The sequence below is a fragment of the Neomonachus schauinslandi genome, unplaced genomic scaffold (genome assembly GCF_002201575.2).
Source record: "Neomonachus schauinslandi unplaced genomic scaffold, ASM220157v2 HiC_scaffold_83, whole genome shotgun sequence".
Taxonomy (NCBI): domain Eukaryota; kingdom Metazoa; phylum Chordata; class Mammalia; order Carnivora; family Phocidae; genus Neomonachus; species Neomonachus schauinslandi.
The window spans coordinates 5,375-19,999 of record NW_025408785.1 but is presented as its reverse complement, the minus strand read 5'-3'; the positions used below and the strand labels follow the sequence as shown (position 1 = coordinate 19,999).

Genomic DNA, 14,625 nt, shown 5'->3' with positions numbered 1-14,625 from the left:
CTGGGGAGGCTGTGGGGAGATGGGGGGTCCAGGACTCAGCACTGGGGGCCAGGGCTGTGGGCAGAGAGGCAAGGTTCAGGGTAGCTGAGGAGGCTGTGGGGAGATGGGGGGTCCAGGACTCAGCACTGAGGTCCGGGGTCTGGTGTGGGCAGAGAGGCGGGGCCCAGGGGAGCGGAGGCCCTGTGGGCTGACCCTGCTTCCCCCTCCCCAGCACCATCGTGAAGAGTGGACTCCATTCCGTGGCGCCCGATGCCTTCCGTTTCACTCCTCGGCTCAGTCGCCTGTGAGTGGCCAGGGCTGGGCAGAGGGAGTGGGAGGACCCTCAGACTTGAGTGGCTGCTGGGCTTGTGCCCCACCCCCCAGCTGTTGTGAAGAAGGCCCCGACCTGGTCAGGGATGTGGCCTCTCCCATTCTCCTGGGGCTCTTCCGCATCTCCTTCAGGGATGATTGTGCTCTGGGCACCAGCGGGGTCATGGGTTCTCGCTTCCACGCTTCATGCTACGGGACGTCCTGGGTGCCTGCCCCGTTTTTCTTTCTGGAGTTCAGACACATACCAGTCCAAAGGGAGCAAGGGACAGGAGCGTGCTCCACATTCTGGCCCGGGCTCCATCTCCCACCCCCTCACTGGCCCCCGGGATAGCCTGGGAGCTGGGGCATTGGATCCGCCACTAGTCGCCCTGCCCACCCCTGGGAGTCACAGCTGTCTCTCTGTAGATGGTGGGGAGGGGCAGCGAGGGGCAGGAGAGGGAGACTCTTGGAGTCCCTGGCAGCCCCGTCTCTGGGCTTCTGGGGCCAGGAGTTCAGCCCCTCCTTCTTACCATGGCGAACAGACAGACAGACGGCAGGGTGCTGGGGTCCTGCCATTCATGGGGTTGTGCGGGGTCCTCTAAAGTCTCTGCTGTGTCCGATGATGTAGCAACAACAGAAAAGGTGATGTTACTCACATCACTCACGACATACTGGGGCTTCAGTTAAAAATGAGTACCCAGGGGCGCCTGGGTGGCTCAGTCGTTAAGCGCCTGCCTTCGGCTCAGGTCATGATCCCAGGGTCCTGGGATCGAGCCCCCCATTGGGCTCCCTGCTCGGCGGGCAGCCTGCTTCTCCCTCTCCCACTCCCCCTGCTTGTGTTCCCTCTCTCGCTGTGTCTCTCTCTGTCAAATAAATAAACAAAAATATAAAAAAAAAAATGAGTACCCAGTGACACCTCACGACACTTATGTCCGTGAATCTTCACAATCAACTTGGGTGAGAGAGCATGTCAGCTCCCTTTTATAGATGAGGATTCTGAGAATCACAGAGGCGACGTTTCTGGGCCGAGGCCACACCCCGCTGTGTCTGGTGCTGGACTGGGCATTCTTTCTGATCTCTGTGTGGTGGTGCCAACCCCACTCAGCCCCCACAAACTGTAGGACAGCTAGGCAAGGAGACGGGCCAGGGCAGTCCCCATAGACGGAGAGCCCCCGGAGTAGCAGGCTGGCGTGGGGCTCCTTACCCAGCTCGCTGTGTGGCCCAGAGCTGGCACCTCTTGGCTGGCACTCTCTCCGTGTCTGCAGCTGGGGGCCCGGGGCCTGGGGGCCCTGAGGAGGGGAAGGAAGGAGGCAGGGAGAAGCTGAGGAAGTACTCGGAGATCCTGGTCACCATCCCCCTTTTCTTCTGGCCGGTTCTGGGCTCCGGGGCAGGGGAGCACAGATGGAGTCCCTTCCCCCAGCTGGGGCCTCAGCACTTTGCCAGCTGGGGCCAAGGCAGGGAGAGGGGAGCAGGCTGTTCCCTGAGACCCCCCCCACCGGGGTCTGGGGAGGGGGTTAGGTGGGGTTAACCCTCGCTCTCCCAGAGAAAAGAGGGCGACTCCAAGAGCCTAACCTGTCCCAGCCCCGGTGCCTCCGAGGCTGGTTCTAGTTGCCTGGGCTGGGGAGGAGAAGCCAGATGTCAGCTTCCTGCCGCTCTTCCCTCCTCACCCTGGGTCAGAGCGAGGTCGGGGGCTCAAGGCGGCTGTCTCTGTCTCAACTCCCACAGGAATCTCTCCTTCAACGCTTTGGAGTCTCTCTCCTGGAAAACCGTCCAGGGCCTCCCCCTGCAGGAGCTGTGAGTGTGGGCCTTCCAGGGGCCAGAGCACTGTGCGCGCCCGCTCACGCACATCTCTGTGTGGAGCTGTGGCGGAGGGTTGCTCTTTGGGGACTCTGCCCACGCCCGTGACCCCCATCCAAGGCCGCAGGTCCCCTGGAGGGCACTCCTGCCCTGGGGGCGGCCAGGGTGTGGGGGCAGAGCTGGCCAGCTGAGTGCGTGCGCGCGTCTGCCCACCTCGCCAGCGCCCCGCGCACAGGGGCCGCCTGGGACCGTGGCCGGGTGTGTGTGGTTGGCACCTAAGGCCCCTGGGTCACTCGGAACACACTGCCCTTCCCTCCGTCGTCCCGCGCAGAGTCCTCCCCCGGCCTGTCTTCCTGAGGAGCCCGCTGGGGCAGGCGAATGCCATGTAGCCCCCAGCCGGCCCCTGGGCTTTCTGGATTCTATTTCTTGCAATAACGTCTTGTGCCTGGGGTGCCTGAGAGGACCTTCTCCTCTGCCCCATTCCTCACCTCCGGATCCTGCCCCCCGCCCTGCCGACCGACCGCACCCCCTCCTGCGTGTTACTGCATTCTCTGTGGCGCCTCAGGCCCGACGCCGGCCCGTCCCCGACTCCCTCGGTGTCCCCCATGCCCACAGGGTCCTGTCGGGGAACCCTCTGCGCTGCACGTGTGCCCTGCGCTGGCTGCTGCGCTGGGAGGAGGCGGGGCTGGGCGGCGTGCGCGGCCAGAAGCTGCAGTGTCCCGGGCAGGGGCCCCTGGCCTTCTTGTCCAACGCTAGCTGCGGTAGGTGCCGGGGGGGGGGGGGGCGGGGGGGCCGCATGCCTGCAGAGGGAGCACTGGGCAGGGGACTGCGGAATGGACATGGGCAAGAGCTGGGGGTGCTGAAGGTTGGAGGGCACTGGGCATCGCTGGCGGGGGCTCGGGGCCACTAGGGAACGTGGGGGAGAAAGCCCTGGGGCCGCGCCCTGCTCTAATGTGCCTCGGCTATCCTGGGCCACCAGGCGTGCCTGTGCTGAAGGTCCAGATGCCCAACACCTCCGTGGACGTGGGCGACGACGTGTCGCTGCAGTGCCTGGTGGAGGGGCGGGGCCTGGAGGGGGCCGGCTGGATCCTCACGGAGCTGGAGGACTTGGCCACAGTGACGGTGAGAAGCCCTTCACTGCCCCATCCCTGTCCCTCCTCTTCTCCTCTCCCCGGGAAAGGCTTGGACAGGACACAGGGGACAAAGCCGGGAAAAGAAAGACAGTGAGGAAGAAGCACATGGAACGCAAGGGAGGGGCAGATACGGTTTCAGCCCACGGGGCTCAGACTCGTTCTGTGGGGCAGGCACCCACATGCCCTCAGGGTGGGCACTGGCCCAGCGGGGACCCCAGGCCCCTCTCTGGGAACATGGCGCTCACTGCCAGAGAGACAGTCCCTGGACCCACAGACCATCCCTCCCATCCACTGGCTTTGTAGACAAGGGAACAGGACCAGGGGGAGAGCGCACAGGATTCGTGGTCCTGCATCCAGTCGCATCTCAGGGTCCTTCCCATCTTTGTCTGGAGATTGTGGAAGCAGCATCCTCTTGGGTGTGTGATGAGCTTATTAGTAAAGAAGGTCCAGGTCTGGGCCCAGCTTTCTCACTAATGAATTTTTGGACTGACTTTCGGAAGAATCCCTTAATATGCCTATACTTTGGTTTTCTTATCTGTGAACTGAGGAGGTGGATGTGATGACCTTTGATGTCCCCGCCTGGTTGTCAACTGAGGAGGTGGACGTGATGACCTTTGATGTCCCAACCGCCTCTGGGCACTCTCTGGCTGCTATCTCTGTTGTGTGGATGTGTCTTTGGGCATCTTCCCGTGCCTGGCCCTTTGTGCTCAGGCAGCCACGAGCAGCCAACAGCTGACTCAGGCCTTGTGGACAAGGTCAGCCGAGGCCGACAGTAGGCTGTGCCCACCCATCAATCTGGCCCCACATGGGCGGGCACACAGGGTCCAGCCCATTGGAGGAGCCGGGCCAGTGTGTTCACTTGGAGAGGAGACCCACCCCCGGGATTGCTGGAGGCCCCTGGAACAATACTGAAAGAAGGAAGAGCCACTGGAGCTGGGGACCCAGCTATGGTGGGGGGGAACCCGAGCCGCTGAGCAGAGCCACTGAGAGTGAGTGATGGAAAGGGAACAAGGCAGAGGCAAGAGGTTGGCCATGACCATTGGCCGAGAGACTTCTGCTCAGCTGTTTTGGGAAATTCCAGGGTTTTGCTTTTCTCTTAGGGAGATTTACGTGTTTGTTACCACTTCTGTTTTCTAGAAACTTCCTACAGAAAAGTCACACCCAACTGGGTTCAGTGGAGGGCAAGGGAGGCTGGTCACCCTCAGGAGAGGGGACGGTGGCAGAGCAGCTCCAAGGGAAGAGTTGATGGGCTGCCCTGCACCCCCAGGGATTTGGGGGAGACGGGGCCACAGACAGAAGCTTGGGGCAGGACCGGGCTTCCCCTGGAGGAGGCTGGAAGCCAGAGCCTGCACAAGAGGCTAGAGAGCTCTTCTGGAACTTCGAGCTTCCATTCCAGTGGAAGCCCGGGGAAACTTCACCTCCTCTAGCACTTAGTTGCAGGATTCCGCATTTCTGAAATTTCCAGATAAATGAGGTTTGTCCACTGCTCCATTGACTTCCATCATTTTATGGAAATAGCTTTCTAAAATGTCAAAAGATCATTTTGTCTTACGTCCTTGGCTTACAAAGCAAGAAAGCCAAGGTTCAGCAAGATTAGGAATTGTCCTAAGGTCGTGTGACTGACACATATCCACAGTTTCTTAGGAAGAGAATCTGAACCTGATTGAGTCTTCTGATGATGATTCAGAATGAAGTCACTTGGCCGCTAGCTTCACTCTCCGTGTTTATCTGCCAGAGGGGCTCGGGGTGCTGCCGCTGTGCCTACCCAATGCCCTGCCAGCCCATTTTTCTGGTCTCCCCTGGGCGGAGACTGTTAGAACTGTGTGTAAAGCAAGAATGAGTTGTGTCTGTCTGGTACTTGGAGTTCTTGACATCTGTTGAGCTGCTCAGATGGTGGTCCTGGTTCAGGGTATTCTGCGCCTGTTTTGAAGTTACTGGTCATGTTCTAGATTTTTTCGGATCATTAAATAAATGGTCCAGGAGATAGTCTGCGAACAAGCTCTAAGGGGGGGGGGAGCATTCTCTCCTCTACCTCTTCCCTCCCCCCGTTCTCTCCACTCCTTTCTTTTCCATCTGGAGCCACAGGGGTGCCCCAAAGATATCAGCTCCAGCCCCCTGCCTCCATACCCACGCCTGCTGACACTCTCCCTCATTTACCCTTCTCTTTCCTGACCCAGCAATCTGGGGGTCTGCCATCCCTGGGGCTGACCCTGGCCAATGTCACCAGTGACCTCAATAAGAAGAATGTGACATGCTGGGCGGAGAATGACATGGGCCGGGCCGAAGTCTCCGTGCAGGTCAACGTCTCCTGTGAGTCCCAGTGACCCCCCCCCCACACACACCCCCCTTCTTCCCTGGAAAGAGGCTCTGAGGGGCAGGGGCTGGAGGAAGGGGCTGGGATATGTATCTCCACAGCTGCTCCCGCCCAGCTGTTTCCAGATTCCCAAGAAAACCTGATCCTGTGGGGGAAGTCCTGGGGGCTCGTCAAGGCCAGAGGGATGGGGATGGATTTCTTTCTGGCTCCCTGCCCAAGGCTTGCTACCTGAGGCAGCCAGCTGCCTGGCCGCTCTCGCGCATTACTTCACTGCCTGCCCACCGGAGCACTTTTGTCCCACATCCGAGTTTTATTTATTTATTTTTAATTTTTTTTTAAGATTTTCTTTATTTGTGAGGGAGAGAATGAGAGACAGAGAGCATGAGAGGGAGGAGGGTCAGAGGGAGAAGCAGACTCCCCACTGAGCAGGGAGCCCGATGCGGGGCTCGATCCCAGGACCCTGGGATCATGACCTGAGCCGAAGGCAGATGCTTAACCAACTGAGCCACCCAGGCGCCCCCACATCCGAGTTTTAAAAGAAGAGATTCTCCTCCCCAGCTCTTCTTTATGCTCGCTGCCTAATTTCCCTAGGTCTGCCAACAAATTACTTTAAACCCTGTACATTTTGCAATTTTTCTTCTTTAATTGTGAAATATAAGGTAGATATGTGCATAAAACATAGATACTTTAAACAATAATTAGTCTTTGGCTCTTCAGAACACAGTCCCTTTCCTCTCCCCATCCTTTTTCTCTGCACCATCCCGACTTTTGGGATAATCGTTTCCTTGCTTTTAAAAACAATTTCACACACGTGTGCTTCCCTCTCAGTGTGGTTTAGTTTTCCCTGTTGGCGTACGGTCTAGAGATGGAATCCTCCTGCAAGTATTATTCTGGGCTTAGTTTCTTCTGTGCAACATTGCATTTGTAAGATTCACCGGTGGTGCTGGGAGCAGCTGTTGTTCCTTAGGTCCTTTCCTGCGGAGTGGTGCCCCTGCACATCTATGTATCTATTATCAAGAGGCTTTTGCTCTCCTCAGGTTGGGTCTATTTCAAACCCATACATTTTTTTTCCAAAAGCTTTTTTTTTTTTTTTTTTTTTAAGGATTTTATTTATTTATTTGTTAAAGAGAGAGAGAATGAGCAGGGGGAGGGCCAGAGGGAGAGGCAGAAGCAGGCTTACCACTGCACCGGCAGCCTGATGCCTGATTCTGGGCTCGATCCCAAAACCCTGAGACCATGACCTGGGCCAAAGGCAGACTCTTAACCCACTGAGCCCCCCAGGCGCCCCTTTCCAAAAGCTGTTTAACTACATATTTTTTGCTTGTTTGACGTGTAGGCCCTGTCCTGGTCTTCTTAAGCTTGATTGCACTTCATTTTTCTGGATCCCTTATCCAAAAGACCGCGTGTTTCATTCCCATAGCCGGGACCCGCTTCCCTGGGGCTGTCACTGACGGCCACCACAGAGGCTGGCCGAGCCTCTGAATTGTATGCAGCTGCTGCCTGGTTCATTTAAGATTGACCGTCACCTTTCTTCCGGAGGTCCCTCCTTGTGCATTGCTTTGGGCCTGCTGGCCCACCGCCACCTGATTTCTGGTTCTGCCCCCACCCCGACTTGTCAGGTGGGCGCTGGGTCCCCTCCGGCTGCTCCCTGACTTGCGGCTGTCCCCGTCTGGCCTGCAGTCCCGGCCAGCGTGCAGCTGCACAAGCCAGTGGAACTACACCACTGGTGCATCCCCTTCTCGGTGGACGGGCAGCCGGCGCCCTCTCTGCGCTGGCTCTTCAACGGCTCCGTGCTCAACGAGACCAGCTTCATCTTCACCGAGTTCCTGGAGCCCGCGGCCAACGAGACCGTGCGGCACGGCTGCCTGCGCCTCAACCAGCCCACCCACGTCAACAACGGCAACTACACGCTGCTGGCCGCCAACCTCTTGGGCCAGGCCTCCGCCTTTGTCATGGCCGCCTTCATGGACAACCCTTTCGAGTTCAACCCCGAGGACCCCATCCCGGGTGCGAGGGCCACCCCGAGCCCCACCCCCCTCTGGGGCTGCCCTGCCCCCCGCCCCTCAGGGCACAGATCCGGGCGCGGCGGGGAGGCCTGGTCCTGGAGCTCTGGTGTCCGGCTCCGCGCTGGCCTCCCTGCCCTGCCTCCCCCGAACCCCAGGAGCCCCGAAGCCCTGGGCTGCCCCGCTCCCTGGGCTGGCCGAGGAGAGGGTGGTGCACCAGGGCATCGGTGGCCCAGCTGGAGAAGGGCTGCGTGCCTCTTCTCCTCGAGGTCCAGCCGCCCCACCTCCCCACCCCACCCACCGCCCCAGGAAGGGATGAGTGGGGGGGAAACTCACTGACCTCCTCCCCCTCATCTGACTGCTTTCTCTCCTCCTCCCACTGCAGTCTCCTTCTCGCCAGTGGGTGAGTAGCCCAGGCCGGAGGGCAGGTTCTGTCTGGTCCCTGAAGCCGAGGCTGGGGCAGAGGGCACAGCTGACCTGATCCCCAAGGGCTCAGCAGGGGCGGGTGGGGGGGGAGCTGCTGCACGAGACACGGCGTGGGCCGAGGCCCACTATCCGTGCCCTGTGTCCCCACAGACACTAACAGCACTTCCGGAGACCCAGTGGAGAAGAAGGATGAAACCCCTTTTGGGGTGAGCATGAGATGGGGAAGCTGGTCTCAGCCTTGGGATCGGGAGGCTGGGCTCGTGGCTTGTCAGGGAGGAGGATGCAGGTCTGGGGGCCCCGCTCTGGGCTCCCACGCAGGATGGGGAGCTGTTTGTTCTGGGGGGACTCTGAGGGAGCAGGAGAAGCTCGGCTCTGACCACCCCCACCCCCAGGTCTCAGTGGCCGTGGGCCTGGCTGTCTTTGCCTGCCTCTTCCTTTCCACGTTCTTCCTTGTGCTCAACAAATGTGGACGGAGGAACAAGTTTGGGATCAACCGTGAGTCGGGGTGCTGCAGTGGGGCTGTCCGTCCGTCTGTCTGTCCGTCCGTCCTGCTGGCTTTGTTTCCCACGGGCTCTCCCTGACCCCGTCCTCCGTGTGGGGGGCCTGCACACGGTGGAGAGCTAGGGGGTGTGCACTGGGGTGGACGCGGGCCTGGCCGCGGGGCGCGTCTGTCGGGGCTGCGGCTGGGAGAGTGTCAGGCAGCAGCTGCTAATTGGCGGCTGGATTATAGTCAAACACTAAGTGGGTCTGGGAGGTCTGAGCTCTGCGGGGGGGGCGAGTTCTTTGGTGGCCCACTGGGCCTGGGGTTGGGCAGGAGCCAGACAGAGAGAGGCCATAGTGCCTCCCCATCCCCTGCGGGCTCCCTCGCTCCCTCGCTCCCCGGCCCCTCCCCTGCAAGTTACAGGCCGGGGTTGCCTGGTGCCCTGCAGCCTGACAGGGGCTGGGGTGTGTACCTGGGTTGTGACCCCTCCGTAAGGCTGTGTTGCTTCCCCAGGGGCAGCTGTGCTGGCTCCAGAGGACGGACTGGCCATGTCCCTGCATTTCATGACATTAGGTGGCAGCTCCTTGTCCCCCACTGAGGGCAAAGGCTCTGGGCTCCAAGGCCACATCATCGAGAACCCACAATACTTCAGTGATGCCTGTGAGGGACTATCCTGGGTCAAGGGTGGGGGTGAGCCCGGGTGTGTGTGCGCGTGTGCAGAAGCCCCTGTGTCGTCTCCTTTGTCCACCCCAGGCCTGAACCAGCCTCCCCTCCCATCCCTCCTTTCCCCGTCCACACCGCAGTATGGGGCTTTGGGGAATGCCCAAAGGCTCAGTTTCAGTCCCCAGCCACCCCCTTGGCTGGCAGCCTTGCGCTGCCCCCAGGCCTGCCGGCCAGTCCTTCCCAGCACGGGGGCTCAGGTCTGACCCTGCAGGCCTCCCTCCTCCCGGCAGGTGTTCATCACATCAAGCGCCAGGACATCGTGCTCAAATGGGAGTTGGGCGAAGGCGCCTTTGGGAAGGTCTTCCTTGCGGAGTGCCACAACCTGTTGTCTGAGCAGGACAAGATGCTCGTGGCCGTTAAGGTACGACCCTGTCTATGAGCTGCTGCTGGCCCGGGTCCCACGTCCCAGAGCACCCCGGTTCCAGGACTGGGTGCCCAGGCTGGGGGGTGGGCTGCGGGGTGTGGCCCCCTTGGGTGTGGGCAGGGGAGGGGGCCCCTCACCCAGTCCCGCTGCGCCCCGGCGTCCAGGCGCTGAAGGAGGTGTCGGAGAGCGCCAGGCAGGACTTCCAGCGAGAGGCCCAGCTGCTCACCATGCTGCAGCATCAGCATATCGTGCGCTTCTTTGGGGTCTGCACCGAGGGCCGTCCGCTGCTCATGGTCTTTGAGTACATGCGCCATGGGGACCTTAACCGCTTCCTCCGGTAGGAGTGCCTGGCCACCAGCGCTGGCCTCTGGCTCTGAGCCCCTGTACCCCTTCCCTGCAAGCGCATCCCCAATGGTCTGTCGAACCGAGGGGGGACACCAGACGTAGCAAGAGGGCCGGGCTCCTGTCCTGGAGGAGCTCGAAGGTGGCTGTGTGGATGGGGGGCCGTCTGCGCCAAGGACATGGTGGCGGTAGTTGGGGGGGTGGGGCGCGAGCAGAAGTCAGGACAGTGACTTGCAGAGAGTGTTTGCATGTGCAGGGGGGCGCGCAGAACCAGGCCTGTGGGGGTGACAGCGTGGAGAGCTATGGCGACGGTAACAGGCCTTCCAGGTACTCTGCACCCTGGCTGCGCATGCATGGACACGTGTGTCTGAATAATCACCCTAATATATATGTATTCTTCATAATCTTCAAGCGTATATGGCCATTTATACTCGAAGAACGTCACTAAAAATTAATTTCTTTTGCTGTGGCAGAACAACTGACACATTTACTAATGTGTGCCGATGATTTTAATAGCTTTAAGAAATGTGCCCATTTCACAGATGAGGCGTAAGTGGCTTGCCCACAGGCACACAGGGGGGAGTATGACCCCAAGTAGAGCCCTGCTGTCAGCCCCTGACTGTGATGGTCACATGTTCCCTTTGTTGAGTCCTTGGATGAGAATGCCCCCTTTCCCAGGATGGCGCCCTGTGAGGTGTGAGGTGGGTAGGGGGAGGGCCAGGCTTGCACTCAGCTGTGACCTCCTAGCTGAGCCAAATAGCTTTCCTCTCTGACCTCAGTTTCCCTGCCAGTAAGAGGGACAGTGGGGGGCTGTGGTTCTGGATGAGAAAGCGCTGTGTGGCTGTGCAGCTGATGGTCGTGATTTGGTCTCTGAACACCCCCTTGGGAGTGAAGGGTCATCCACACCGTCAAGCTATAGAATTCAGTTGGGAGAGACCTTGAGTCTGAGCTTATCCTGTGGAGGAGGAGGAGCCCATGCAGGGTGGGGAGCAGGAGGGAGGTGATGAGACCCCCACGTGGAGTGTGGAGGTGGATGGGCTCAGGAGACTGGAGTCCATGGGAGGCCAGACCAGAGGCCTGGCTCACCAGACACCGTGTGGGCTCAGTGCTGAGTGTGGGGATGCAGGCCAGGGACAGGCCACCACCTGGGACCCAGGCTGTGGGAGAAGTGGCTCTTAATGCTGCGGGGAGCCACAGGGAACCAAAGGAGGGAATCATGAAGGCTCCTAGATGAGTCTGGAGGACATTCCCTGAGAAGCCCAGCTGTTCCTTCGAGCCTCGGGGCCTTTGCATTTACAGTACCCTTTGCCTGGCACAGCAGGTCTTCCTCCCAGTCACTTCACCCACCTCTGTCTCTGACCCTTTTGAATGGCTTACTCACCTCTTTTCTTCAGGGTTTACGTCTCAGTTTAAATGTCTCTTCCTCCAAGAAGTCTCCCCTGACTTCTCCCACCCCTAGCCTAAGTGCCTATCAGGTGCCCTGTTGACCTGTGGCCTACTCCCCAGGTAGCTCTGTGACTGGCGCACTGCAGGTGTGTAGTAAGCCCCGGGCTACGTGAAGGAATAAACAGATGAGGGGAAAGTTGGCCCGCGGGCAGGGGCCGGCCCGACAAAGCCATTGGCTCCGGCAGGGGTCAGAAGAAGGAATATCTGGGGAATGGAGCTGAGTGACCAGGGATGGATCTGGAGTGGTGGCTGTGGGAGGTGGAGGGTGTCCTGGAGACCTTTGGCAGGAAGAAGGACCCCACGGAGGCTGAATAGTGAGGGCAAAGGCGAGAGAGACAGGAGGACCCCCAGGTTTCAGGCTCGGAGCCTGGGGGGAAGCTTCCCTTCACGGAGGCAGGGGCAGACCTGGGGGAAGAAGCTAAGCTTCTGGAGGACCCAGTGGGAGGTGTCCATGGGCAAGAGATGCAGGGGCCAGAGGGCAGCTGGCTGCTGGGCTCAGAGTTTGAGGGGGCTGCCTGGGGGGGGCCGTGAATGTGGAAAGTGTGGGCAGTGGTGGAGGCTCCGGAGGTGGGCACACCCGGCGGCCCCCCTCCCAGGCCCTCCAGACACCTGCCTCCCTGTTCCTTGCTTCTTCCATTCTCGGGAGTCTCCTCCCCCCTCCCACCCCAGCCCCCCTGGTTCCGTGACCTCAGCCTCCTGGGGGCTCCCCCCTCCCCCAGCCGGGCCTCCTCTCCCTCACTCTTTGGCAGGTCCCACGGGCCTGACGCCAAGTTGCTGGCTGGCGGGGAGGACGTGGCTCCCGGGCCCCTGGGCCTGGGGCAGCTTCTGGCCGTGGCCAGCCAGGTCGCAGCGGGGATGGTGTACCTGGCTGGTCTGCACTTCGTGCATCGGGACCTGGCCACGCGCAACTGCCTGGTGGGCCAAGGCCTAGTGGTCAAGATCGGCGACTTCGGCATGAGCAGGGACATCTACAGCACGGACTATTACCGCGTAAGGGTCCTTGGGCCCCCGCCTCGGGCGCGGGCATGCCCTCCTCTTCCTGGGCGGCGTGGGGGCCCAGGCTGCGCCTCTCTGGACTCTAACCCCTGTCTTACCTCCTGGGCCACGGACGAGGGTGTGTCTCCGCTCTCTGGGACGCACAGAGACGCCACCATCGCTTTTTCCCTCTTAGCGCCGGCCCCCAGAGCCCCTGCCATTCATCTTTAATGACGGGGCGGGGCGGAGGCAGCAGCGGGGGCGGGGGGGCGCGGGCGCCGCCCCCCCCACCCCCCGCAATGACGCGGCGCCGCCTGCAGGTGGGGGGCCGCACCATGCTGCCCATCCGCTGGATGCCGCCCGAGAGCATCCTCTACCGCAAGTTCACCACCGAGAGCGACGTGTGGAGCTTCGGCGTGGTGCTCTGGGAGATCTTCACCTACGGCAAGCAGCCCTGGTACCAGCTCTCCAACACGGAGGTCAGCCCTGCCCACCGCCCCGGCCCTGCCCCTCGGGTCCCCGGGTGCCCCATCCCACTGCAGGGGCCCCATCCAGCGGCCCGACAAGGCTGGGCCTCCGTCCGTCCCCTTCTCTCCTTGCATTCTTCCCGCTCGGATTCCTGCCTCCACTCCCAGTCCGAGCCCAGGCCCAGCTGGCTCCTGGGGGAGCCTCAAAGCACTTTACAGATGGAGCCCAGACCCCCATGCTTAGCTGCATTTTATAGACCGGGTAGGCATTATCAGGGAGGAAGGGAGAGGCCTGGAAGAGGTGCACAGCACAAGAGGGCCTGATACTGCAGCAGGAAGGCTGGAGGTCAGACTGCAGGAAGGACAGGCCCGTCCTTCCCTCTGCCCTCCCCCCTGGACACTGCTAGAGCAGGCCCCAGGTGTTCTGTCTCCCAGAGCAGCTCCCCCCACCCCCTCCTTGGCTCGCAGCTGTCAGTTTCCATTTCTCCTCCTAATGCAGCCTGCTCCCCGGAGGCTGCTGGGGTGGGGGAGAGGGTTATAGATTTTAATTTTCTCAAGCACGGAGAGAAGGAATGGAATTAGTGCTGCCCATAACCCAAGTCCTTTAATGGGGAGGGAGGAAAGAAGGGAGGGGAAGAGCCTCCAGGCCCCGTCACCCATCTCCCTGCCGCCATCTCTCCTTCTTTGGATCCCTTAGCTGCTCTAACAGTCCTTCCTGGAGTCTAGCTTGGATCTTTCCTGCTGCAGTTTCTGTTCAGAGGTGCTAGGACCCCACAGAATGGTACCTACAGAAGACAAAAGGAATTGGGGTTGCCCTGTACCTTAAATTGCCAGCCAGCCAGTTTTCAAGGCCTTTGCCTGCAATCCTGCTCTACTTTCCTTTTGCCCTCTGGAGCTGAGAGGTGGAGGACCCTTCCCTTCCTCCATTCAGCCCTCAGCCCTGGCTGATGGATTTGGCAAATGCCTGGGCCCCTCCCCTTCCTCAAATCACCTGGCCAGTCTTCTGAAGGTCTGATTACAGCCCTTCGGGAAGCAGTCTTACCCCCAGCTCAGCCTTCCCAGCCTACCTACATGCTCAGTGTCGGGGTGGAAAGGAATCTTGGGGTTCACTGCGTCCTTTTAGATTATTCATAGCCAAGAGGCCCAGCCATCTGTGGGACCGGCCTGGAGAGCTCAGGGAGGCGGGGGTGGGGAGTGGGGGGTGGGGGGTGCAGCTGCTGGCCTCCCCCTCCCGCTCCAGCTCAGTGCGCCCTCTTCTCTCTCCCTCTGGTGGTCCCAGGCGATTGAGTGCATCACGCAGGGGCGGGAGCTGGAGCGGCCCCGGGCCTGCCCACCGGAGGTCTACGCCATCATGCGGGGCTGCTGGCAGCGGGAGCCCCAGCAACGCCACAGCATCAAGGACGTGCATGCCCGGCTGCAGGCCTTGGCCCAGGCGCCTCCCGTCTACTTGGATGTCCTGGGCTAGGCGGCCAGCCCAGGGGCTGTGCAGCCTGAACACTGGGGCCTGCCCTCGGTAACCCCTGCAACTCCCAGCAGCCCCAGGGTGATCTCAAAGCATCTAACTCACCCTCAGCATGCCAGAGGGGACAAATGGGGTCTGGGAGTGGAGGATGTCCCTGCTTCTCTGGGCAGGGTCCTGTCATAGCAATTATATTTATTATCCCTTGGCCGTGTGTCTCTCGCCAGTTCTTGGGATGACGTCACTCTGGAGAGGGGGATTGAGCCGCAGGTAGGGGGATGCTCCTCCCCTCCCTAGTCCCCCTCAGCGGTAGTCTTACTCACGGCAGCCGCAAACCCTCCTGGTCCTGGGGCCATTGTGTCCGCCCCATGGTGGGGTGGCCTCAGGGCAGGCTTCCCAGAACCTCA

General features: G+C 60.7%; 1 protein-coding gene across 1 annotated transcript; it reads left to right on the top strand.

Moving 5' to 3' along the window:
* Window positions 1–211: 211 nt before the first annotated feature.
* LOC123323631 (high affinity nerve growth factor receptor) lies at window positions 212–14,224 on the top strand (the record flags this gene model as incomplete). Its single annotated transcript, XM_044912072.1, has 15 exons — window positions 212–283; window positions 2,014–2,082; window positions 2,701–2,846; window positions 3,065–3,207; window positions 5,396–5,528; window positions 7,213–7,539; window positions 7,921–7,938; window positions 8,112–8,167; window positions 8,354–8,456; window positions 8,956–9,102; window positions 9,396–9,526; window positions 9,694–9,866; window positions 12,067–12,307; window positions 12,613–12,771; window positions 14,039–14,224. Coding segments are annotated over 15 exons (2,104 nt in total), but the record flags the coding sequence as incomplete, so codon positions are not given.
* Window positions 14,225–14,625: the final 401 nt, after the last annotated feature.